Source organism: Lentinula edodes (genome assembly GCF_021015755.1).
Source record: "Lentinula edodes strain Le(Bin) 0899 ss11 chromosome Unknown C8R40scaffold_14, whole genome shotgun sequence".
Classification (NCBI taxonomy): Eukaryota; Fungi; Basidiomycota; class Agaricomycetes; order Agaricales; family Omphalotaceae; genus Lentinula; species Lentinula edodes.
The window spans coordinates 283,563-306,015 of NW_025764320.1; the positions used below are offsets into that span (position 1 = coordinate 283,563).

The 22,453-nt window shown below is 45.1% G+C and overlaps 8 protein-coding genes across 8 annotated transcripts; 4 read left to right on the top strand and 4 right to left on the bottom strand.

The window, feature by feature from the left end:
* The first annotated feature begins 249 nt into the window (after positions 1-249).
* On the top strand, positions 250-2,135 carry C8R40DRAFT_149278 (kinase-like domain-containing protein). The gene is made up of 6 exons (XM_046234174.1): positions 250-774; positions 832-1,108; positions 1,173-1,297; positions 1,353-1,787; positions 1,841-1,909; positions 1,966-2,135. The coding sequence occupies exons 1-5, from the start codon at positions 328-330 to the stop codon at positions 1,907-1,909; spliced, it is 1,353 nt and encodes a 450-aa protein (XP_046087175.1). The 5' UTR covers positions 250-327; the 3' UTR covers positions 1,966-2,135.
* A 1,105-nt stretch (positions 2,136-3,240) lies between these two features.
* On the bottom strand, positions 3,241-4,474 carry C8R40DRAFT_1043049 (carbon-nitrogen hydrolase; the record flags this gene model as incomplete). Its single annotated transcript, XM_046224138.1, has 6 exons — positions 3,241-3,362; positions 3,415-3,783; positions 3,839-4,138; positions 4,194-4,246; positions 4,311-4,360; positions 4,424-4,474. 6 exons carry the CDS (start codon positions 4,472-4,474, stop codon positions 3,241-3,243), a joined length of 945 nt encoding a protein of 314 aa, XP_046087176.1.
* A 57-nt stretch (positions 4,475-4,531) lies between these two features.
* Positions 4,532-7,998, bottom strand: C8R40DRAFT_1100708 (fungal-specific transcription factor domain-containing protein). The gene is given in 17 exon segments (XM_046227916.1): positions 4,532-4,692; positions 4,753-4,819; positions 4,887-5,004; positions 5,064-5,314; positions 5,369-5,392; positions 5,442-5,587; positions 5,640-5,794; positions 5,847-5,927; positions 5,980-6,103; positions 6,151-6,310; positions 6,376-6,599; positions 6,657-7,001; positions 7,050-7,544; positions 7,596-7,681; positions 7,732-7,737; positions 7,834-7,837; positions 7,852-7,998. 15 exon segments carry the CDS (start codon positions 7,894-7,896, stop codon positions 4,994-4,996), a joined length of 2,157 nt encoding a protein of 718 aa, XP_046087177.1. The 5' UTR covers positions 7,897-7,998; the 3' UTR covers positions 4,532-4,692; positions 4,753-4,819; positions 4,887-4,993.
* Positions 7,999-8,011: 13 nt separating this feature from the next.
* C8R40DRAFT_149754 (uncharacterized protein) lies at positions 8,012-10,248 on the bottom strand. The gene is made up of 5 exons (XM_046234177.1): positions 9,993-10,248; positions 9,625-9,939; positions 8,755-9,565; positions 8,543-8,698; positions 8,012-8,483 (listed from the first exon to the last, which is right to left on the bottom strand). Exons 1-5 carry the CDS (start codon positions 10,110-10,112, stop codon positions 8,377-8,379), a joined length of 1,509 nt encoding a protein of 502 aa, XP_046087178.1. The 5' UTR covers positions 10,113-10,248; the 3' UTR covers positions 8,012-8,376.
* A 712-nt stretch (positions 10,249-10,960) lies between these two features.
* C8R40DRAFT_1043454 (multidrug efflux pump of plasma membrane) lies at positions 10,961-13,023 on the top strand (the record flags this gene model as incomplete). Its single annotated transcript, XM_046224164.1, has 8 exons — positions 10,961-11,417; positions 11,466-11,569; positions 11,624-11,953; positions 12,013-12,164; positions 12,235-12,359; positions 12,415-12,527; positions 12,595-12,724; positions 12,782-13,023. The coding sequence occupies 8 exons, from the start codon at positions 10,961-10,963 to the stop codon at positions 13,021-13,023; spliced, it is 1,653 nt and encodes a 550-aa protein (XP_046087179.1).
* Positions 13,024-14,305: 1,282 nt separating this feature from the next.
* C8R40DRAFT_149595 (uncharacterized protein) lies at positions 14,306-16,379 on the top strand. The gene is made up of 5 exons (XM_046234176.1): positions 14,306-14,577; positions 14,652-14,761; positions 14,829-15,494; positions 15,568-15,886; positions 15,969-16,379. The coding sequence occupies exons 2-5, from the start codon at positions 14,750-14,752 to the stop codon at positions 16,271-16,273; spliced, it is 1,302 nt and encodes a 433-aa protein (XP_046087180.1). The 5' UTR covers positions 14,306-14,577; positions 14,652-14,749; the 3' UTR covers positions 16,274-16,379.
* On the bottom strand, positions 16,374-18,095 carry C8R40DRAFT_149370 (kinase-like domain-containing protein). The gene is made up of 2 exons (XM_046234175.1): positions 16,656-18,095; positions 16,374-16,599 (listed from the first exon to the last, which is right to left on the bottom strand). Exon 1 carries the CDS (start codon positions 17,950-17,952, stop codon positions 16,729-16,731), a length of 1,224 nt encoding a protein of 407 aa, XP_046087181.1. The 5' UTR covers positions 17,953-18,095; the 3' UTR covers positions 16,374-16,599; positions 16,656-16,728.
* Positions 18,096-19,168: 1,073 nt separating this feature from the next.
* On the top strand, positions 19,169-22,321 carry C8R40DRAFT_1043220 (AMP deaminase; the record flags this gene model as incomplete). The annotated part of the gene is made up of 15 exons (XM_046224152.1): positions 19,169-19,291; positions 19,344-19,530; positions 19,591-20,004; positions 20,064-20,251; positions 20,299-20,312; positions 20,374-20,482; positions 20,535-20,775; positions 20,826-20,860; positions 20,916-21,096; positions 21,148-21,334; positions 21,394-21,455; positions 21,523-21,803; positions 21,853-21,888; positions 21,966-22,106; positions 22,154-22,321. The coding sequence occupies 15 exons, from the start codon at positions 19,169-19,171 to the stop codon at positions 22,319-22,321; spliced, it is 2,367 nt and encodes a 788-aa protein (XP_046087182.1).
* Positions 22,322-22,453: the final 132 nt, after the last annotated feature.

Here is a 22,453-nt window from a genome sequence, read left to right on the forward strand (position 1 = left end):
AACTAATATTAACATGGGAACACTATTTCCCAGAACTGTGAATTCTCGTCGATGATGCTGACAGAAAATGATAACATACATATATAGTCAGATCGTCAGATATACATGAACCTTTCAAGCAGAGTTCCAATCAGACAATCCTATATCATTAGTTGAAGAATCTGGCTGTCGCGGAAGCTGTTCATGAACTCGAAGATAAATCAATTGACAGTGGTAGAATTATGATCCAGCGCCGAGCGAAACAACTTAAGCTGGAGTAAAGCACGTGCGAGATAACTCCTCCGTCTCTAATCCGTCTAGCCAACTTTTCCCCGTCCACTGTTGAAGATGGCGACCCCGATTCGAAAGAAAAGAAACTTCAAGGCTCTTCAATTGACCACCGCTCCAGCACCTCAGATTGCAGATACCGCTGCTCAACCGATACCAACACGACAGGCTCCGCCGGCCAGTGGGAAAAAGCGACCACCGCCGATGACATTAAAAGCCCCAAAACTTCCTCCTAGCACGACTTCCGCCACCATAGAAGATGGTAATCTTCTTACGGTCCAGTCTAGCTCAACTTCTGCTCCAAACACTGCTGTTACACCATCCGCGAAACGAAACACATACCATACAACACTTTCTAACACCCTAGCCATCCTCGATTCAAATGCAGAGGTCAAATACGATCTCAGAAACGAGGATCTCAAGGATTTGCAGGAACTTGGACAGGGTAATGGTGGTAGTGTAAAGAAGGTTGAACATACACCCACGGGCACAATAATGGCGAAAAAGGCTCGTATCTTCAAAGGATTTTAAACAGATCTTTCATTGACATGCTGCCGTCTTCAGATCGTTCTTATTGATGCTAAACCGTCTGTCAGGAAACAAATCCTTCGCGAATTGCAAATTATGCATGACTGTAATTCGCGGTATATCGTGTCCTTTTATGGTGCCTATCTAGCAGATCCAAATATCTGCATATGTATGGAATTCTCAGACAAAGGATCTCTGGATGGAATATACAAGAAGATAGGTGCTATCGATATCGATATTGTCGGCCAGGTTGCGCTTGCTGTGCTTGAAGGTTTGACGTATCTTTATGATGTCCATCGTATCATTCACCGTGGTGAGTCATGTTGTATGGACACTTCATTGCTTTCAGTTTAACCAACTTCTGCTCCCTAAACCAGATATCAAACCTTCAAATATGCTCTGCAACTCAAAAGGGGAAATTAAGATATGCGATTTCGGTGTTTCTGGCGAGCTCATTAACTCGATTGCCGACACCTTTGTGGGAACCTCGACGTATATGAGTGTGGGTGTCCTCTGTCCTGAATAAATATACGCTACTCATAGTTCCTGTCATTCAGCCCGAACGAATACAAGGTGCCCAATACACTGTGAAGTCCGACGTGTGGTCCTTAGGCATTTCCCTCATCGAGCTGGCTCTCGGGCGTTTTCCCTTCGCTGAATCTGAGTCTGACGATTCCGACTTATCAGACTTGGAAGGCACTCTCTCACCTGCTAGACCAGGTTCTATGGGATCTATCGTTGCCCTCTCTCTTCCCCCGCGACAAAAAATATCAAAAAATGGAACAGCGAAAAAGGATAAACGAAAGAGCAAAGGAGTCAGTTTACAGGGAGGTGGAATGACAATGAGTATTCTCGAGCTTCTCCAGCATATCGTGAATGAGCCTGCCCCCAAACTTACTCCCGAAGGACGATTCCCCAAGGAAGCTGAGGAATTCATTGACAGCTGTCTCCTCAAAGACCCTGATGTAAGAAAGACACCGAAAGAGTTGTTGGTGGGTTACTTTTCAAGTCGTCCTATTTATTTGCATATCTGAATATCCCACAGAATTATACTTGGATAGAGCAAGCCAAAGCATCAACAATTGATGTCGAAGCATGGGCGAACACATTTTGAGTGCGTAACATTCGCTTTGATGGTCTGTGTACACAATATAATGTGAATTATTCAAGATTCCCAACCACCAATCTATTGTTTTCATCGCACTCTGGAAGATGCGCATTGCTGTCATTTTCTTATTTTGTGAACTCTCGCTGATATGAAAGCAAACAATGTATTATATCTGCCATTTGGCTAGTCTCTATACCCATTTCTGGATGCTCAAAGAAGGATCAGATAGATTCCACTTGCTCGAGACTCGCATTAAGCCCACGGGGTTAATCGGAGACATCTATTGCTGTATATCACAGCTGTACCCTCTAAACTCTAAAAGAAACAAGCTAAACCCGTTCGTCTTCCGATACCGAATTAATAATGTAGGCACCAAAAGAAATCCTGAACAACCTAAAACCCTAGGAGAAAGTGCCAATGAAGGCTAGTCTAGTACATGTGAACCGAATCGTAACAGATGGCGTTGGAGTGTTCCTCGAAGGAAAAACATTAATATCGTTGTGGTGAGGGCGTAAAAGGTCGGGGAAGACATTAATATCGTTGGGCGTGAGGGCGTGAAAGGTCAAAAGAGAGACAATCCCAGTATCTCGGGATAGTCGCCGACCCTCTATAAGGCTACACAATGGATCCATCAGCTTTAACAGAACCGAACAACAAAGAAAACATGACTGCTGACTCTTCGATGCGCAGTGCTTTCGTCTAGGGAGTTCTTTCAGGATATTAATCGCGAATGTTTTAGGATCACTTACGATCGACCAAGCAACGGTAAGTGGCCATCCCATAGGGTGTTCCATCGGTATTCCGTTCCCAAACGACGACATCATCGCCAGCACGATACCAGCGTCGACACCCCCACTCTGTACTTGTGACGGAACGACCGCGACCTCGGGTATACATAGCTACTCGTTTCGGTTCTTTTTTTTGAGAATAACGAAGCGTGCAACGAAAGTTGAGGGAAATTGAAAACGCGCCCGTAGGGAAGAATGAGTGGAGAGGATGTGCCCTTTATACGACTCGGTAGTCAAAATACAAGAATCAAGAATGGCCTAAGGAATATTACTGCTTCAGGCGAGAAAGTGAATAATGAACAATGACACGAGGTGGCCATGGACTTGACATTAAGTGGATACGGTTTTCTGCAGGAATGGACAATGAGCACTACCTTCACGGTGCTATTCTTACCCAAATATGGCTACGTTTAGGCACTGCTTGCACAGTTTACTTCGACATAAGTGTTACAAGCAGGTGGTTAGATAAATATATACGCCTAGTGACAAGATTTCAGAGATGCATCATATCAAAAGAAGCACTCGTACCGTCCAGCCTTGAGTTTGCGTTTATACGAGAATGTTCCAAACCCGTACTCCTTCCTCTTTCCTTCCCATCATATCTAGAAGCTTGGGCCGACCATAACCTTGACGCATGCTATATATTGCGGAGGAGCCTGCGAATGTCTTTCCTACGATGCACGGTGATGAAAATGTCTACCAGAACAAGAAATAGTGAATTACCGTTCTCTTCGCCTGTCCTATTGCATACAACCACTATCATTTCTTTTCCGTTCGCATTCTCATTATCTTCTTCGACAATTTCATTAGTGTTGGGACCCGCAAGATTATTGACCCAAAGAGGCCTCAATCGTGCTGCCCAGTAATTGAGCGTATCCCAATCTGTATCTTCAAACTCTTCCTTTCCAGAATCTAACCATGCATTAAGAAGTACGAGTATGTTTGCGTTCTGTGAGAGCGCGTAGTCTGCAATTTCATAAGGCCCATCCTCAGGAGTCCATATATCAGAGTCAGAAACATTGAGATCATTGCAGATACCAAAGCTAAGAGTGCGTAAGGGAGAAGGAAGAAGAAAAGTGGCGAAGCCTGTTCCTATTGAGGAGTCATAGAGTAAGTGCACGCCTCCACAGATGTATGTCCAATTCACCTGGTTTTGCCCAACTCTTATCCGTGACAAACAGATTCGTCTTTCTATAGTGTCCAACCCATTCTCCGTTAGGACCATACAAGACGGCACTGTTTGCGCCCACTGTTTGCGAATTTCCAGCTTCGCTTGTTGATTCTTCCTTTGACAACGGTGCTTCTTCGTCCGTAAGTTTTTCAGGATATCCAGCGAAAACATAGCATTTCAGTCGACCAGCTAATTCTGAGCAAAATTGAGAGGTTGGCCCTTTCTTTGGATGTTCGAGATATGGAGAGATCGCTTGAGCATCTTGGAAATTGTAACCTTTTGGTGATGCCACGAAGTCAATTTCGGTCGAATAGAACTCTTCACGACTGACCAGACATGATCATTTCTGGTAAACATACCAGGTCTATAGATCTAGGCTTCAATCTTTGGGAGAAAATTCATTACAAACAGTTGGGATAAGGGTGAGGGTTCAACGTTCAACACTTACTGGCGGCATAGTTCTCTCGCTCTTGCCACATTGACCTGAACCTGACCTATCTTTGGCAAATCAGTCGTGTTTAATCAACTTCATTTTACAGAAGATATAATGATCATAGTAACCTTGGGAGAGAACTGAACGACAGCGATGCGGAGAGGAATATGGGATGTCATTAATGCGTCAATGCAATGTACTACAGTATGTAGAGTTGCGGCAAGAGAGGTTGAAACGGCCTTTCAGAATCGTGATACATTGAAAAAATATCATACATGGTATACATACTAAGGACTACTTCATCAGTGATGTGACTACAGGTGACTACTAGTTCAATCCAATGGCCAATAAAACTTCGTCAACGTTCTTCATGAAACTGTCCCAGTCATGTTGCATGCTGAGGAAGATGATGAACATTTGACCTATTCAGCGGATTCCCCGTTTTCTTGAAACACACCTGTCAATATCGACTGAACCTACGGAGGATTCATGGGACCCGCTCGCATCCGACCCCTTATCACTGGCTATAAATGTGAAAGATATTAAAAAAGGGGGGAAGATCGTTTATGCCTAATTCCAAAAGAAACTGACCATAAGTATCAGTAAAATGGGCAGTCTGGATTTGAAGGGTCTCTTCATGTGCGCCGAGCGTTGCTGGATCGGTGGCGAGACTGGCAGGTATGGCAGAAGTGAAGCTGCTACGAGGTGTCTGTGCGCCGATAAAGCCGCTAGTGCTTTTACCTTCTGCAGATTCAAAATGAAAATCACTTAGGACAGAAACCTCGCTGGGGTCTATCATGATTTGACTATTCGTCATGTACGAGGCAACACGCTGAGTTCCAGCCAAACGTCGTTGTTCAATTTCTGGGATATTCAGTTGTGATTCGAAATTCAGCTCGACCGAAGAATCGTCCATATCATCCATATCGTCTCTCCTCATTCTTTTTGATGTTGGGGCCGACTCGACGGAAACATTCGATAGAAGACCTCCTGCAGAAATGAAAGCCTTAAGCTTATCCCTGTTGCAATTATATTAAGGAATTTCTTGTTCTGTGCGGATGAAAGACACTTGCGCGACACGTCCAACTGTTTGGGCACTAAGGGCAAGGTGAAATGTATTCAGGTTCAAAGATCGACCAAACTTGCCTTGGATCAGCATTTGTGAGCATTTCAACTATGCTTGTCACATCGGACCTTACAACCTTGATATCTGCGTAAGGCGTAGGACCAGTTCCTTGCCTATGTCTCCACAGGATCAAATTCAAGAATGTAGCGCAGTGGGCAATGTTGAGCTGTAAAGATATGTTGCTTCGTATGATCTGTCACTTAACAGCATACACGCACCAAAACTTCGAAACGATTCTTTGACCTCTGATGCAATACTTGTGATATTCTGACCGTAGATCTCGCTGCGTTGGCACAGATAGCGAACGAAGGGAAGCCTTGCTGATTATCGGAAGCGGAAGCCTGGCGGAACAGGAAGTTTTTGTGGAGTTGCACTTCCAAGACGTCGTTAGAAAAAGTGAACATTAAATATGAGTTTTCGCATACGCTGAATCCAATAGAAGGTTGTATAAAGAATGGCTGAATGATTTAAACGGATTTTGTCTGGCTGGTTTGGGTCCCATCGTACTAAATATAAGATGATAGCCCACGAAGCTGGAGAAATAGACAAAGTACATACAATGTTCGGGAAGTGACATTAACCAATGATTTAGGGCAGAGTCGTGTTGCATCGCCTTTTTCCGATTCCTTTCAACAGCAGTAAGACTATCATCCTTGTATTCAGGTACCTCGTTGACGCAGTACTACAAAAATTGATGAATCGAGGTCTGTATGAATAGTTTCAACATACTACGCTTCTTTGCACTGATGCAGCAATATCCACAAGTTTGTTGTAGTGTGTAAAGAAGCTGAGCCCAGAAGTTTTTCCAGGGGGCTGTGTAAAGCCTTCATTATGCTCTGTTTTCTCCCAATATTCATCGTCACATTCAACAGGCCTGTCTAAGTCGAAACTAGAACCCAAGTAAGCTTAGTAGTAGACAACCACTCAAGATATTATTTCTTTTGAAAGACTTACTGTTCTGAATCTATCGCTGCAGGGCGTCCCAAACTTAGTCCTTGGAGTACATCTGCATTCCGAAGAATCCAAAAGATACGTATCCACAGCTCGCTCTCTGCATCCCGTGATTTGTTAGTTTTCAGGCGATGTATTCCTCTATCTAGGCTAAGTCGTAAACCTAATCCCACCAATGACCAGGCCGAGTCAAACATATTCGTTTGCCGCAAGTACAAATAAGCTACCTGATATTTTGTCAGCATCCAGTGAAACCAGTGTAACTTTATGAACAGTTAACCTACACAATACAGCTGCAGCTCATGTATTGAGGTGGGTTCAACGAAATTGGGGCGAACTAGCCGGATCTGGGAAAACCATTGCCATCCCGCCGTGATTTTTGTATCTTGCTTCAAGATCCGAGGATCCTGAGAGTCACGGGCTGCAACAGCGCAGACAGCTAACAACAGGGCACCAAAACTGTGGTCGAGAAGATGTCGACCGTTGATTACAGCTTTTTCGAAGGTGGGTCGATGAAGTAGAGGAAAGTATGGCGCAACCTCGGTGAAGTAGATACGCAGCAAGTCCCATAAGAGGTCGATTTCTGGAAAGGTGTATATCGGGGCAGCAATTTCCGGTTGAAATTTCCACTGAGCCATGATGAGATCGAATATAAATGCTCTGAGCATATTACTGACCATATCTAAGCCCCAATACTCAGGCCTCTTGAAACGCGCCAGATACAAATCGTGCTGTGTAAAATCTAAAGGTTGGTTGTTTTTTGTTGCATTGGTTATGATATCGTGTATAAACCTCATATTGCTGGATTTGCCGAAATGTCGAACGTTTGAATGGCCCAAGGTTATTTTCTTAAATGTTTCCTCGTTAACGTCGTCGTCATCCGAGGAGGAATCTTCCCCTGACATATTGGTATCTGAAGGCGAAGAACCAAACAGCTGTGATGATGGATTCCCAAGAGTAAGCGAGGATTCATCACCCATCATGGCCTTTCGCAAACGTTTCAACTCATTATCCACTGATCGGGCATAATTCGCGAGGGAGACGATGATGTCGTGGACGATTGTAGTATCTGAAGGTAGAGTATAAGCGGCGGAAGAAAGTATTTCCTCTATCAACGAATGTGGGTCGAAGGACTGAGAGGACTGAGTCTTGGCAATATTGGGTTTTCGTTTCTAACGAAATTCGGTTGCATTTAACATACACGATGTGTCGAGGTCGCGTACCTTTCGCATGTAGGTATATGTACACTGTAGTTCTGCGATGACACATTTCGTACATGGTATCCCCTCCTGAAGATTGTTACTGTCACCTAATGGTGAGAGTAAGAGAATCCTTGAATCGTAGACCCATGTTGCTCACATTTGACTATTTGGAGATAATTTTGTTTAGCATAACGATATCATTACCAATTGCCCAACTTAACTCTTCCTGCACATACGAATCAGTAAAAGTTCTATCAGTTCTTGAACCGCATAGAGACCTAGATCGACATTGGTCACAGGCTTTCTGAGCTTTTGAGCCCATACCGCAGTACGCCCGTCTAATCCGACGTTGAGGAAATAAGTCAAAGTGCTTAAATAAAAGAGGCCCTGCCGCCCGCTCAAGCAAAGCATTTCTCACGGCTTCTTAGTAGATTTACAAGTTACTATGTACACAAGGAGCCTATACTCGAGCTCAGTGGACAACGTACTTAGCAGTAATAAATAATAGATATACATAGTAAACATTCATAGCTTTAGTTCTATAACGCTTCATTCCGACCCCAATTTCAGCCGCTTTGACAGCGACTCTTCATCCGCCTCATCGCTTTTCATAACTTGTACCTGCTTAGCCGTATCCCACGATCGCGGTCGCGTTCGCTTTTGACTTCGACTCTTACCAACCATCACACCCCGGATTGCCTCAAACCCCATCGGAACCCGCTCTAGTCGTCTTTCTGCGATAGCACTGAGCTGAGTGCATAAATTGTCACAAGTCTGAAGCATATCTTCATTAGTGATTTGATTAGCAGCAAAGTCTGCCCTTGCGAGGTGGAGTAGTCGGACAAGGACTTGGATGTTGGCGTGCTCTATGAGGTTGTTTTGGAGCGCAGTGGTTTCTTCGAGACGGTACTCTAGGATGTAACCAGTTTATATCAATAGCGCGACGAAAGCGCAGTGAGACGACTGGCCTGTCAAGGTTCGGGATTGTATCTTGTACTTTTCCTTCAAGTCAAGGAAACGTTCCCGGAACGATTCCGCTTCCCTGTGGTTAAATCTGCCCTCATCCTTGTTGACATTCGAAGGCTCATCAGGTATTGTTTCGAGTGTCCGCATTTTCTCGTAATCTAAGGCGTATTCTCTCAAGGATCGACAATGATGCAAAACAGGAGCAACTACACACCTCTCAGTCGTTCAGAAAGCAATCGGTTGTCTTCTCTAGCTTGAACAAGGGATTTTTCACACGCAGAAAGACTTCTCTCTTTCTCGAAAAGCGCATCAACATGCGAATCTTTAAGAAGCTCCATGCATTTTATCGTCTCATCGTACTGAATTTGCAATGAAGACAGCTTTGTCTCCAATTCACCCTTTTGTCGCACAAGATCCTCAAGGCGCGTGTCGTATTGGGCATCCAATTCCCGTATTGTTTGAGTATGCTTCAACACCAGAGATTGTAATCTCGCTGGAGCATCCTCCATAGATTGGGGGGTTAATGTTTTAGAAGACGCATTTTGATCTGCGGATTGGCCTTCCAATGAAATAATTTGATGTTTTGTCTGGCCATCTCTAGAAGAATTAGATGATCTCTGTATGTGTTCGTGCAAGTATTGAGGATGCGGCCGTGCCTCCCCCTCTTTCATGACCTGCTTCGAAATATTCCCAGCGCCGGTCAAGCCAAGGCGGGTGTGAGTTTCTGAGATATTTCTTGTAAAAGCTAGCTCCGCTTCCAAAGCAGCCAGCTTAATTCCTTTCTTCTGGTTCTCCTTGACAAGCTCGTTATTGCGCGCTTGAAAGATCTGCAATTGTTGCTGGATTTCTGTATACTTCTGTGTGAAAAGTGATAATAGACCGGGGGCATGTGTAATGAGTTGCATAGATTGGGGGAAAGAATTCGGATCTGGTCCTGGATCCGGGCGAGGGAGTTTTTTGGAAGAAGACGAGGATGGCAAAGGATTATGAACGACGCTAGTTTGCAAGTTTTGTGGTTTATTTGACTGATTTCGGGATATACATGAGATTTCTTTGTTCTGTCATCAATAGGAAGCGCACTCACCGCATGTACGTCCGGACCAGCAGAAAGCACAATCTCATTGCCACTTGCATTTCCATTGGAAACTAACTTTTTCTCCATGTCCAATTTGACCCCAAGATCTAATTCATTCAAGCCCATCGTCTGCTGTAGTCTCCACCGGTGCTCCGCCACTTCTCTTGAGCACTGCATTCTGAGGACCGTGCACGTCCTACACCGAACATTGTGTTGATATATTGCCCCAACGTCCGATGCTGCAGAAGGCCCTTCTGGGAGGCTCGTAGGACAAGTGATGTTGTTCATACATACCAGGCGGTTTTTTAAGCATAGTTCGCATGCCTGTGGGGAGATATCTTGTTATAACGAGGGAGGTATGGAAAGTAAATTCATACAAGACCAGCATTCAAACGGCACCATTCCAATGTCCGCTTGAGCACTTCGTCGGAGGACGACTTTACAGTGAGATTTTGGCCTATGGGAGCCGTGGCCGTTGAAGCAGGGGATTCGCTCATTGCGATGGAAGCAAGTATCAGAGTCTGATCATGAGTATCTCGTCACCTCTCGACACCTGTAACAATAAAACTGACAGCAATTCTGATATCGACAATGACGCTTACGGCAAAACTCTCAGCGCTTAAAAAGCCTTGGCTTGGCGCCTAAATCCGCTAGGCTACTCTCCATAAACCCTCTGCTCTCCGCTTGGATCCATGGCATTTATTGTCAATGTTAGGACGTGCACTGGTCAATATCCATGGCCAATCGAGTCTCCCATCCCCTTTTTAAGACCTACCAGCAACCTCTGCCACTAGCTCAATGTGTCAACAGGCTTCTATATTGGCGCTGGGGTCGATATTCGAGATCTAGAGCAAAGTCTAGGAAATCTTCGCTACAAACGCAGTATTTGCGATGCTATAGAAGGCTGTAGACAAGCGTATCAAACGGTTCGAATATCTTTCGCAAGCTTTCTTGTTGGGGAATCACCTGGAAGTACGCGGACTCGGCCGTGCGGAGAGATACGCGTTGTACTAGGCATACAGTAACTTATGGTAAGACTGAACTTAAAGATTTTTCCAATCTGGCATACTGAGCTGCCACGCCTGACCCCAGAATGTATTCTGATTACGATGCGTAGAATCCGGACAGTACTGCTTATGGAGTCAGATTGCAATGGGAGCATCAAAATGCGTTCATATTTTTTCTAAGTCATGATTTTCTGTTCGCCGAAAAAGTAAGCAAGTGTTCGCCTCGGGGAAAGAGCTTCTATGACGTATAGAACGCGTCCGATGGTAATCTCCTTATATAACGGACGAATTGGCTTCCATAATACAACCTATCTCGCTCATTCACTTTCACTTCCACCATGAAAGAAAAGGCAAATTTTAGCGGCTCTAACACCACCGCATCAACAGCCACCAACAACTCAATCCCACAACCGATCTCTTCCAACACCGCCAAACCTTCGACCTCGGAAACGTCCATCACCCATGTTGAAAATCGCTCTGGTCGTCGCGATGGAAAGCGAGAGCTCACCGAAGAGGAAGCTTATGACAAGCTTGGATATTCTTTTCCAACATGGCGCAAATGGATGATTCTCTCTGTCATCTTCGCCATCCAAGTTTCAATGAACTTCAACGCGGCTGTATACCCAAACGTCGCTCAGGATCTTTCCGACCAGTTCAATATCAGTCTACAGGCAGCGCGCGTTGGCCAGATGATTTTCCTGGTCGCGTATGCCTTTGGTAGTGAACTATGGGCTCCTTGGAGTGAAGAATTAGGACGATGGCCAATTCTCCAGGCTAGTTTATTTTTAGTGAACAGTGAGTCTCCCGATACTTCACGATATCATTTACTCATGCTTCGTTTAGTTTGGCAAATTCCTTGCGCACTTGCGCCGAATTATGGAACAATCGTAGTAGGCCGTTTCCTCGGAGGTTTGTCTTCGGCGGGAGGCTCCGTAACTTTAGGAATGGTAAGCGTTTCCATTGGGTCCTATCAAGTACAGTCCACATTCTATCCAATTTAGGTAGCAGATATGTGGGACGCAGATGATCAACAGTTCGCCGTTGCATTCATCGTTTTCTCTTCTGTCGGCGGATCTTCAATCGGCCCGGTCGTAGGAGCCTTCATACAAAAATACCTCTCCTGGCACTGGAATTTCTGGATCCAACTCATGTTCGGTGGCTTTGTCCAGGTGGTGCACTTCTTCTTTGTTTCCGAGACGAGAAGCTCGGTTCTCTTGGACCGGGAAGCGAAGCGGCTAAGGAAAGCAGGTCAAACGGATGTTTATGGACCTGGTGAACTTAAGGAACATCGGTTCGAGATGAAGGAAGTATTGGCAACGTGGGCTAGACCTGTGCGTTATGCTTGATATGCATCCTCATAAGTATAAACTCTAACTGGTGCATCCCGTAGTTTGAAATGTTCGCTCGAGAACCCATTGTTTTGTGCCTCAGTCTGCTTTCCGGATTCAGCGATGGGCTCATTTTTTGCTTCATGGAAGCATTCACCCCCGTATATTCACAATGGGGTTTTGGGACGATTGAACTTGGATTGGCATTTGTTCCGTTAGTTTAATTTTACATCCATCATGCTAGCTGAATTCTTTTCAAGTTACTGAAATCTTTCAATGGACAGGATCAACATTGGTTATGTTCTGGCGTACGCGTCTTACATGTATCCCATAATCAAACATCGCCGGATTATGAAAAAGGATCCGACAGCTTTGTCACCCGAAAGTAGGCTTTGGTGGCTCTTATGGAGTGAGTGGCGTCTCTTCCTCTGTCACCAAATAGTCTCCTTATGTGTTCTTTTCAGCTGCCCCTTTGGAAGCTATCGGTCTATTCGGATTCGCCTGGACCTCGTTTGGACCTCCGAGGGTGCCTTGGATCGCTCCGATGCTCTTTTCGGTACTCATCGCTATCGCCAATGTAAGCATCTGCACCCCTAGATTTTCGATCGATTTCGATAAAACTTACACACTCCCGCCGCAAATAGTACTGCATATACATGTCTACTATCGATTATATGGTCGCCGCGTATGGTGTTTACTCCGCCTCTGCGACAGGCGGAAACGCTCTCGCAAGAGACTTCATCGCAGGTGTCTCCGCCATGTATGCAACCCCTCGTACGTTTTCTCTTCAAATTGTAACGAGTTGGTTCGGTGACTGATTGACTCCTATAGTTTATTCTAATCTTGGTCCCCACTCCCTTCAATGGGCATCTACTCTATTGGCGTTTCTCGCTGCTCTGGTCATGATCCCTATCTATGTGTTCTATGTCAAGGGACCACAGATTCGAGCGGCATCGAAGTTCGCTCAAACGCTAGCACACGAACGCATAGAGCATAAGAAGCACGGAGGTAAGGGTGACGTGGTGAGTATAGGGGAAAAAGCCCAGGCAGGTAAAATGGAAGAGGGTGTATAGCTGGTGTATGGCACGGTACATTTTCTGCATTACTGTATACGCTTTGTCAACTAATTATGAGTAGATTTGTAACGCCCTTAAGTATATCTGTTAAACGTAGCTTCGACCAATATCCATGAATTTAATGAATAAGTACCATGTGTGTGATAATCTGGTGAAAACGTATCCTCAATATTGGAGGTCAGATCACGCTCAAGAATTCCTCCGTGTCGAGTGCTTGGTCCTGATTATCGACGAGGCTTTGACATTACCTCCTGAATGGGACCCAGAAGCAATATGAATATGGACTCTTTCTAGCCATCTGCTTAGAATGTCCTTCAATTACTATCTAAGGTCATCGTATGTCTGGTTCATCTGCTCTTGCGTTATTTAATTTTGGGCAAGGTCATATCTGGCACGCGCCAAAACGCGTCCGAGGTCGTGGATATTGGCTTGTTAGATCAGCTCATTTTGTATGTTAACAGTATGTATGTCTCCAAGGACTGAGAGATATGTTGATTTGACATTGAATAACATGGTCTTCAATCCCCCAACTTGCAGAATCACAGATTTGGAAATGACATTTGTAGTTTCTTGGTTTCCCGACATCTTCTGCAGTTTCATGTTTGACTCTTCTATTCTTTTTCTTCGGACGACCGACACCTCTCCTCTGATATCCTACATCTTTCCTCTGGCGTATGGAGCATTTAATTCTTTAAATTTTGATTCGAGGTCGTTAATCTCAGTCGTTCCCTCATTTTCCAAATTCTGTAGCTCCCGTGTGAGGACAGGCATAGGCAGTGAAGGTGAACAATAGACCCTGAGTCTAGGGTGGAATGCACTTCTCGTCGAAAGATGTAGCAGAGGTTAAAACAGATTGGAGAAGATTGAAGAGAGTCCGTCAACCAATATTCCACGGGTAAGTTGTCAACGCTCACATTCTGTAGTGATATCAGCCGTATAGTCGTGTTATCGGTGGATAAGGTCAGTCCTCACCACATACGATAAGTACCAGGGGCGAATTTCTTTCGTCTGTAGGTCCAGCGCATCCAAAGTAAGCCCGTTGGTAGGAAAATTCTTCTTTACTCTGTATCGCAGCTCGTCCAGTCTCCAAGAGCAATGTGCCAATATGCAATATGTTGAGTAACACAGTATGAGCACGAGCTATAATTCAGACTTAGCACACACCCCGGACGGTTGTGTTCAATGCATAAGATGCAAGCCTAGTGTTACTATGTCAGATCAATCGTCTTAAGAAATTCGCATAACATACTTACTGCACCCGGATATGAGTAATACATACCGGTCTTTCAGCTGATCTGTATTTGTGGCTGCCCCAGAATGCTTTCATCTATCTCATGAGCTGATTCCGGACGTTAGCAAGAGAGGTTGTGGAAGATTATATAAGCCTTTCGAGTACTATATATGGAGTATACTCAGACTAAGTTATCGACTGGTTGTCGACCCTAGCCCTGTACCGACAAAGAATATGATGCGACAGTGAGGTTTCACCATTCGATGTACCCAAGATCAAAGAGGCATCGTCAATAATGTATCCCTTGCAAGGCCACTCAGGTGAAGCATATTCAATCGACCGAGATGCCTTCTTTCGTAAAACCTCGAAAAGAAGTTGACCGGACTTCGAATAGGAAATTTTTATCCGGCGATGCCGCGGTGCCATTTCTGCACTCTTCGCTTTTCTTCCTTGTACAGCATCTTGACCAATAACTAGAAGTAAATATCCGCAATGGTAGGGAAGGTAAGGCTTTCCGTAGTTTGCTTTTGCTCTATATGCCCAAGCCTCAATTGGATCAATCAATTTCCAGAGGCCCCGTACAACTTCTCCAATTATAGAGTGTCGTGCAGTAGTGGTCCGTTCTACCCAATCAGATGGCTCTGCAGTGGAGAACAGTAGAGAACGTCGATGCCTTTGCGGTAAAGTTCTATCTATGACGCAGGCTTTATCTGGATCATGCCAGTCCTGTCTTCACAAAGTCCGAATCTCTCGAGGTAGTAGCGATAACGACAGTAGCGAGCCCGAAGAAAACCCAAGCACTGACAACAGAAGGAGTAAGAGGCGTATTGGTCGTCCAAAGAAAATCCCATCAAACAATGTCACTCGGTTTTGCGCCAACTCAAGTTGTGGCAACCCTCTTCCCCTTGATTATTCTTACAAAAGGTGTCAGCCCTGCATCAGGGCTTATCACGAGCGCTATCGCATGAACATTGCCTGTGCAGGTCGTTGCGGTGCCCGCATTCCTCGCAATTCTAGTCTCAAAACATGCTCAGCCTGTCGGAAAGGTGGCCATAAAAATCGTTCTCCCAGGCTATGCAGACGTTATAAAAAATGTGGCAATTCACTTCCTGTTGCGAGCCCCTTCAAATCATGTGCTTCTTGCCTTGAATACGACAGAGAGCAACGTCGCCAAAGGGTTGCTCGTGCATCGCGAGTGACTAATCGCGACTCGGATGTTGGAGACCGTGATAGTAACGTAGGTACATAACACTGTTATCAAAGATAAAATTGACTGATTGTAGGACATTTGGATTGCTGTTACTCCCCAGGTACATGAAACGATTGTGATAGATCTTAGTAGCGAAGGCGAAGACGAGGAACTGGAAGAAAATCCGCATCAGGAACTGGAAAGTCACAATGCCCAGGTTAAGGAGCTTGAGACTGAATTAATACGAGCCAAGAAAAAGGCTTCGCAGAAACTGCCCAGCCTTACCGAGCAACTGAACTATGCAGATAGTAGACTCGAGAGTTTCATGCAGCACGGACATCGCGTTGACCTTACAAACGACACGCATAGCCAACTTGTAGAATTCGAAGAGAAGAAGCAACTTAAACAAGAAAATGAACGTTTACACAAGGAAATCACAGGTAAGCCAAAGATTCCCATGCTTTCCTTGTCGCTGTTCTTTTGAATTTTTGGTTTCTTGTTGCTGACGCAGCAACTTCGCAGAACTCAAATGTCAACTGAACAACATCATCCAGCACGACCTCGCAGAACATACCCATTTAAATATCTTGAACCGCCTACTTCTCCAAACCAGACATGATCTTTTGCACGAAAACATTTCTACACTGGTCGTGATCGAGACATTTGACAATCTCAGCAGCCAGTTACGAGAGCTAGCAGACAGGCATTTGGAAAACATACCTGTTGGATTTGGGTCAATCATGGGAGTAATCAGCCATCAAAATGGGCGAGCTAACATTGAGGATGGCAATGAAGTTTATACTGCCGGAAAGCAACAGTACATTTAGGCCAGACTTAGGTTTTCTTCTTGAGACAGCTATTGTTAAGCATTTTACATTGTTTTTGTATACGTATGTATATGTTCTCGTACCAGATTACTCGAACAGAACCAAGAGATCCCGGAGTGCGATCATCTGGTATCTCACAAAATCCATCAAGTAGTTCAGACGTTATCCTAATGCTAGGAAGCTAGTCCAATTCTACAGTGGAGTTCCCCATCATGGAGGGCCCCCTGGCTGCAGTGCCGCATACGAATGGTCCAAGGCGGACCAGCATACGTAAAATGACTTGCTTGTTCCATCGCACAATGCACCATCAAGCACAAGCAATGTCACTAAAGATATTGATAAAAAACTCAGTCAGAAGGATAGAAAAACAAAAACAACTGACCATAGTTTTATGATCATCGACCAGCGTTGGGCGATGATAATTTGACCAATGTAACAAGAGAACTCAACACAGATTACACCCATTCTTTTCTTCGCTTTCCCAATGAACCTACTCCGGCAGCTTCAGCCGCCCTTTTATTACATGCCTCACAAAATCGGCCCTGACCATGCACCGCGGAGGCGGAACTAGACGCAAGTGGAGCTGGTATATCGACACCGTGCCAGTCCCAAACGCCATCGTATTCACCGTCTGCATCCAGGAAGCCCTCGCGTTCGGCCAAGCCACGGAAAAGCTGGCGCAGTCCCTCATAGTCAGGCAAGTCGGTGAACTGAAGCGTACGTGCATAGCGATATAAGACGCCAAACTCCTCTGGTAAACCAGCTAGCAGAGTAGCAGGGTCAGACGAGGAAGTTGGTGCATGGTTATGCTGTCTTCTGTCCTTCGACGTACTAAGCAGAGCAACCTCGGCTTTCACCTTCTCCTCCCGAATTAGATTCCAAGTTTGAGTTATGGGATTCCACTCCTTCGAAGGCCAATTGGGTGGAGGATCAACTGTGGCTCTAACTTTCCGCCAAGGTAACCCTCCCCGCACAAAGCCAATTAACATATAGGCTAGACTCTCGAGGTCATCTCTCCTGCCTGTCTCTACGCCGAAGTGCGTGTTTAGGGAGGCATAGAGTGAGGTGCCGACACCATGAAGAGCATCAGGATGCTGAGAATAGGGAATGTGTTCGCCATTCAAAGGCTGGCGGTAGCGTTTAGCAAGGCCAAAGTCAATAATGTTCACGATACTCGGGGTCGTGCGACTCATGACAAAGTTGGCGGGCTTGACATCTCGATGAAGAACACCACGACTATGAACATATTCCAGTCTGTCCAAACACTGTACAGCGAGCATGCATGTTGTTTTCAAACTGAAACGTCGACCACAGCGACGCGATAGGTCCTCCAAGGAAGGACCAAGTAAATCCATCACGAGAACGTTATAGGGACCCGATTTTCCTGAATGCAAAAGAAAAGGAACTCCAGGGGCACCCATGAGACGTTTGTATATCTGTGACTCGAGAGTCAGTGGCGAAAGACCAGGATATGGATCTATTGTCTGCTTCTTGCTTTTTGATTGTAGCTCTGGCTGGCTTTTGCTACGGCGCATAGATTGTCTGCCCTCTGTCGCGGGTTCAAGCTTGATAGCAACCTGTTTTCCTGCGATGTGATGTGTTCCAAGGAAAACGGTTCCGCACCCTCCGTTGGCGATCTCCTGTTCGAGGAGATATTTTCCTCCGAATTTGTAGTCCATGGTAATTCACGGTGTTTTATGGGCATAAATCAATGTCTAAGACGAGGACGAGAAAGGGATACACGAGTCGAATAGGCTGCGAGGACTAGCGCCACGATGGTCAGAATTCAACAAAAAACCAGCTGAGGTTCAATTTCACGATATGTCACTCTGATGTCACGCCTTAGTAAGTACTTATATAAGTTTGACTCCGGTACTGCTCCGGGGTGTCCGCAAGGTCTACAATCTCCATGGAGGTGCATATATGTGGATTTATAAACATATTTGTGTTAAGCTGCAAAAAGTACGTATGTAATGTTGAGGTAGGGAAAACTGTGTACTTTTCACGAGGTTTTTTTGCGCTTTTTCCTCATGAAGATTGGCCCCTTTAGTAGAAATATCCTTAATCTAAGTAGAGGATGTACAGTATGGTAAAAGACTCTAATGTTCCTAATAAAGTCATTTAACTATCTTGTCCAGAATCTCTTCAGATCTCTTCGGATTCATTTCGCAACTTCAGATGCTTCGATACTGAAAGAAGCGGAAGCAGATGGCAAAATCGAATAATTCTCTCGACGTCAACCTAGACAGACGGACTCCTTACAGAAGTATAGTGTATAGGCTCATTACGAATGGAGCATTCTCGTTGCCGAACGACATTATTGCTCACTTACAGTAGGTATGTAAAGGTAAAGCTCAGATTCGTGAAACCCTGCAAACCTATTTTTCGACTGATTCTCCAAGAGGAGCTGAGAGCCTGCGCTTACGATCCCAGCAGCCAAAGCATCCAGAGCAAGTTAAAAATGTTGTTCTCAGTGCTTTGGCTGGAGGGAGCTCTCCAGCCAGTACCCTTGCTCTGGGAGACCTACTTACAGGTTTTGCAGATCTGGGCCAGTCAGTCACTGGTACTTAATCATAACGGCACCTCGGAACTTGAAGCCTCCTGAAAGCATCCATGTGTCTTGATCTCGAGTTGGACAAAAGAATAAAATTATTACAATTTTCGATTCGACAGTGGAGATTTGGGAAGGAGCCTGAAGGCCTATAGGATCCGGAATAGTATCGCAGGCCAGAATTCAGGATGATGGTTTCATCGATTTGACGGCCTCGGACAATTTGCCGCGGGGCGGTACATCCGGCAGTGTATTCACGAGTCATATGCCGACTCTTCCTGGACTCTTCGAATAGATAGAAACTCGCAGTACGCGCTTTAGTGCTAGACTCCAACTTCTTCCAGATGAATCCACCCTCACCTTCAGGAACCTTGTCCCCGCAAAGCGAAAACTCTACAGGTCATCTTCAGATCCCTGAAACTAGGGATGGATTCTTTGGATACACCGAAGAAAAAAGTCTTCAGCATGTGAGACTGCCAATTGTAACTCGGACGCGTTGTCCTCATTTTCTAGTAACAGATCGGAGAGAAGTATTGGGCTCATCGAAGAGGCTCCGACGTTCCTTCAGAAGGTCCCGCTGCTTCCTTCGCTGGTGGCAGCCTACAAATCTCTGGTCTTCACGCGGCTATGGCCGAAAAGGCGAATAGTTCTAGTCCATTCACTGATGATGACGAGGAAAAATCAGTCGCAGAATCTACTGTACACGGTGCGCTTATCCTCCCAACTCATTTGGCTTGACCAGTGGAACTGAGCAGTTCTTCATCAGATACAATCAGCGCCGAACTATTACACATGTTCCAGTCTTTGCAAAAATGCCTGGAACTCCGTGATAAATATATGACAAAATCAAGGCAGAGACTCGGTGACAATCCGAGAGACTACGATGGCGACTTCATGGGGCTGAACGACGAATGTGCTGGCGTGTCTGGAGTCCGGCCGGACGCGAATTTTGCTGCAAACCAACCTCCGCCTTGGTCTCCAGAACGTTGGGCAATATACCCTCCACCTCCACCTCCGCATTGGCATTGGACAGACATGCAACAGGTCATCAGCTCGGACGGTCGTCGTTCGCCGGAAGGCGAATTTAACTTCAAGGAATGTCATATACCTGAGGGGGATTCGAAAGAATTCGCAATAGACGATACCGGCGTTTATCAAGTTTATGATAATGCCGCAAAAAGTTTGTTCATTCTTTCTCCAGTTTGCAGCTGGCGTCAACTCACATTTTCATTGCTTTAGAAAAAGCTAGAGATCCTTGCTATGATATTCCCAGTGTGCGGGAATATTTCAAAGATCTGGACTATGTTCTCAGCGTCATCTCAGATGGACCTACAAAAAGCTTTGCATTTAGACGGCTCAAATACCTATCAAGCAAGTTCACGATGTACAGCTTGATGAATGAATACCAAGAATTAGCTGATATGAAGGTCAGTGTCCCTACCCATTTTGGAAACAGCTGTTGATCGTTCAACAGAGTGTTCCTCATCGGTACAGTGAAATAAATAGCATCAATGTTTCCCCAGTTGTACTGAGTTGCACATCTTTACAGCGATTTTTACAACGTGCGTAAGGTCGACACACACGTTCACCACTCGAGCAGCATGAATCAAAAACATCTCCTCCGATTCATCAAATCGAAGATGAAACGGACTCCGCACGTATGTTTTGAAACAGGCTGTCAATCCACATGTTCTGATATGAGCTTTGTAGGACGTCGTTATCTTCCGAGATGGGCAAGAACTGACGTTACAGCAAGTCTTCGAATCTCTTCAGCTCACGGCATATGATCTATCGATTGATACACTGGATATGCATGCTCATCAGGATTCATTCCATCGGTTCGATAAATTCAATCTCAAATACAATCCTATCGGTGAATCGCGACTTCGAGAGATCTTTCTCAAAACAGATAACTATATCCAAGGGCGGTATCTTGCGGAGTTGACGAAAGGTATGACATATCGTCTCCTGTGTTGAAAAGTTATAGATTTCTTCTCGTAGAGGTCATGACCGATTTGGAACAGAGCAAGTACCAGGTGAGGGCTCATCTTTATTCATTCTATTCTTATGACCTACCAACTTTTTGATTAGAACTGTGAATGGCGGCTTAGCATATACGGTCGCTCTGCTTCAGAGTGGGACAATTTGGCGAAATGGGTCGTCAATAATAAATTATTTTCTCATAACATTCGGTGGTTGATTCAGGTTCCGAGATTGTACGACATATACAAAGCTAATGGATCAGTGAAGACTTTTGAGGACATCATAAAAAGTGAGAATCTGCCTCTAACTGCTGTTTTGTTCTAATACTTGATCTGCGAAGATGTCTTTGGGCCGTTATTCGAGGTGACCAAGGATCCCAGAACCCATCCAGAGTTACACGTATTTTTACAGCGTGTAGTGGGGTTTGACACAGTCGATGACGAATCTAAGACCGAGCGCAGATTGTACAGGAAATACCCGTATCCCAGATTGTGGGATACGGAACAGTCCCCACCGTACTCATACTGGTCAGTCTTCTGTCACAGAATCTTCATGTATTGCGTAAATTCAAACAGAAAGCATGTAGGGCGTACTACATGTACGCCAATATGGCAAGCTTGAATCGGTGGAGACAACAGAGGGGGTTCAGTAAGTCTTCCCACCTCTACCTATTCCTTACCGTCATTTTTTAACCTACCCTTTTCTTCATTAACAGGTACACTCGTCTTTCGCCCCCACTCCGGTGAAGCAGGCGACACGGACCATTTGACTTCTGCCTTCCTGACCGGACATTCGATTTCACACGGGATATTGCTACGAAAAGTACCTGCGCTCCAGTATTTATTCTATTTGCGCCAGATCGGTATCGCTATGAGTCCTTTGAGCAATAATGCGTTGTTTCTATCTTACGAGAGGAATCCTTTACCGGAATTCTTCAAGGTTGGACTCAATGTGAGCCTGAGTACAGATGACCCGCTCCAGTTCCACTTTACGAAGGTTCGTCGTGATGGAAATTCGGGTACTTCCCAACCTATATATATTACAGGAACCGTTGCTCGAAGAGTACAGTGTCGCCGCCCATGTGAGTCTAGCCGCCTCACTTCAAACACAAATGTTCTTAATCGAAGGTTATTTGACTTTTGCAACTCGTGCACGTAGATTTACAAAATGCCTCAGAGTTCCCTTGCGGAGCTCGCTCGAAATTCCGTTATCCAGAGCGGGTTCGAAATGGAAATCAAAAGACATTGGTTGGGACAACAATGGTACGTTACGGGCTCAGCTGGAAATGATATCAATAAGGTCAATAGCTTCTACGCTGCACAATCTGAAATCTGATAATTCTCTAGACCAATGTCCCGAATATCCGCCTGGCCTTCCGACACCAAACCTTACTGGAAGAGCTGGAGATGATTACGAAACCGCTCAAAGTTACACATTCAAAACGGGCTGAAAATGGTGTTGGGCCTCGAGGAATGTTACCGAATGCAGATACGGTCGCTGCTATGGGGATGTGATTAGTGGTTCTATTTGTAGATAGGTCGATGGGTTTGGCCCTTGTACTTGAAGCTTGATTACATTACTATCACTCGTTGAAAACGTGAAGATCGAAGTATACTATACGGGCGCCTATCGAGGTCGCAAATTTT

Bases quoted from the DNA above. Each gene is read 5' to 3' on its own strand.
- C8R40DRAFT_149278 (XM_046234174.1), top strand. From the start codon at position 328: ATGGCGACCCCGATTCGAAAGAAAAGAAACTTCAAGGCTCTTCAATTG. The intron at 1,109-1,172 runs GTGAGTCATGTT...TCCCTAAACCAG, and splicing joins CCATCGTATCATTCACCGTG to ATATCAAACCTTCAAATATG. The intron at 1,298-1,352 runs GTGGGTGTCCTC...CCTGTCATTCAG, and splicing joins GAACCTCGACGTATATGAGT to CCCGAACGAATACAAGGTGC.
- C8R40DRAFT_1100708 (XM_046227916.1), bottom strand. From the start codon at position 7,896: ATGGGCTCAAAAGCTCAGAAAGCCTGTGACCAATGTCGATCTAGG. The intron at 7,002-7,049 runs GTCAGTAATATG...ATCATGGCTCAG, and splicing joins AGTATTGGGGCTTAGATATG to TGGAAATTTCAACCGGAAAT. The intron at 5,393-5,441 runs GCAAGTTTGGTC...CCTTGCCCTTAG, and splicing joins CTCACAAATGCTGATCCAAG to TGCCCAAACAGTTGGACGTG.
- C8R40DRAFT_149754 (XM_046234177.1), bottom strand. From the start codon at position 10,112: ATGAGCGAATCCCCTGCTTCAACGGCCACGGCTCCCATAGGCCAAAAT. The intron at 9,940-9,992 runs GTATGAATTTAC...ATCTCCCCACAG, and splicing joins GCCGTTTGAATGCTGGTCTT to GCATGCGAACTATGCTTAAA. The intron at 9,566-9,624 runs GTGAGTGCGCTT...TCCCGAAATCAG, and splicing joins CTGGTCCGGACGTACATGCG to TCAAATAAACCACAAAACTT.
- C8R40DRAFT_149595 (XM_046234176.1), top strand. The intron at 15,495-15,567 runs GTAGGTACATAA...GTTACTCCCCAG, and splicing joins TTGGAGACCGTGATAGTAAC to GTACATGAAACGATTGTGAT. The intron at 15,887-15,968 runs GTAAGCCAAAGA...GCAACTTCGCAG, and splicing joins TTTACACAAGGAAATCACAG to AACTCAAATGTCAACTGAAC.
- C8R40DRAFT_149370 (XM_046234175.1), bottom strand. From the start codon at position 17,952: ATGGACTACAAATTCGGAGGAAAATATCTCCTCGAACAGGAGATCGCC.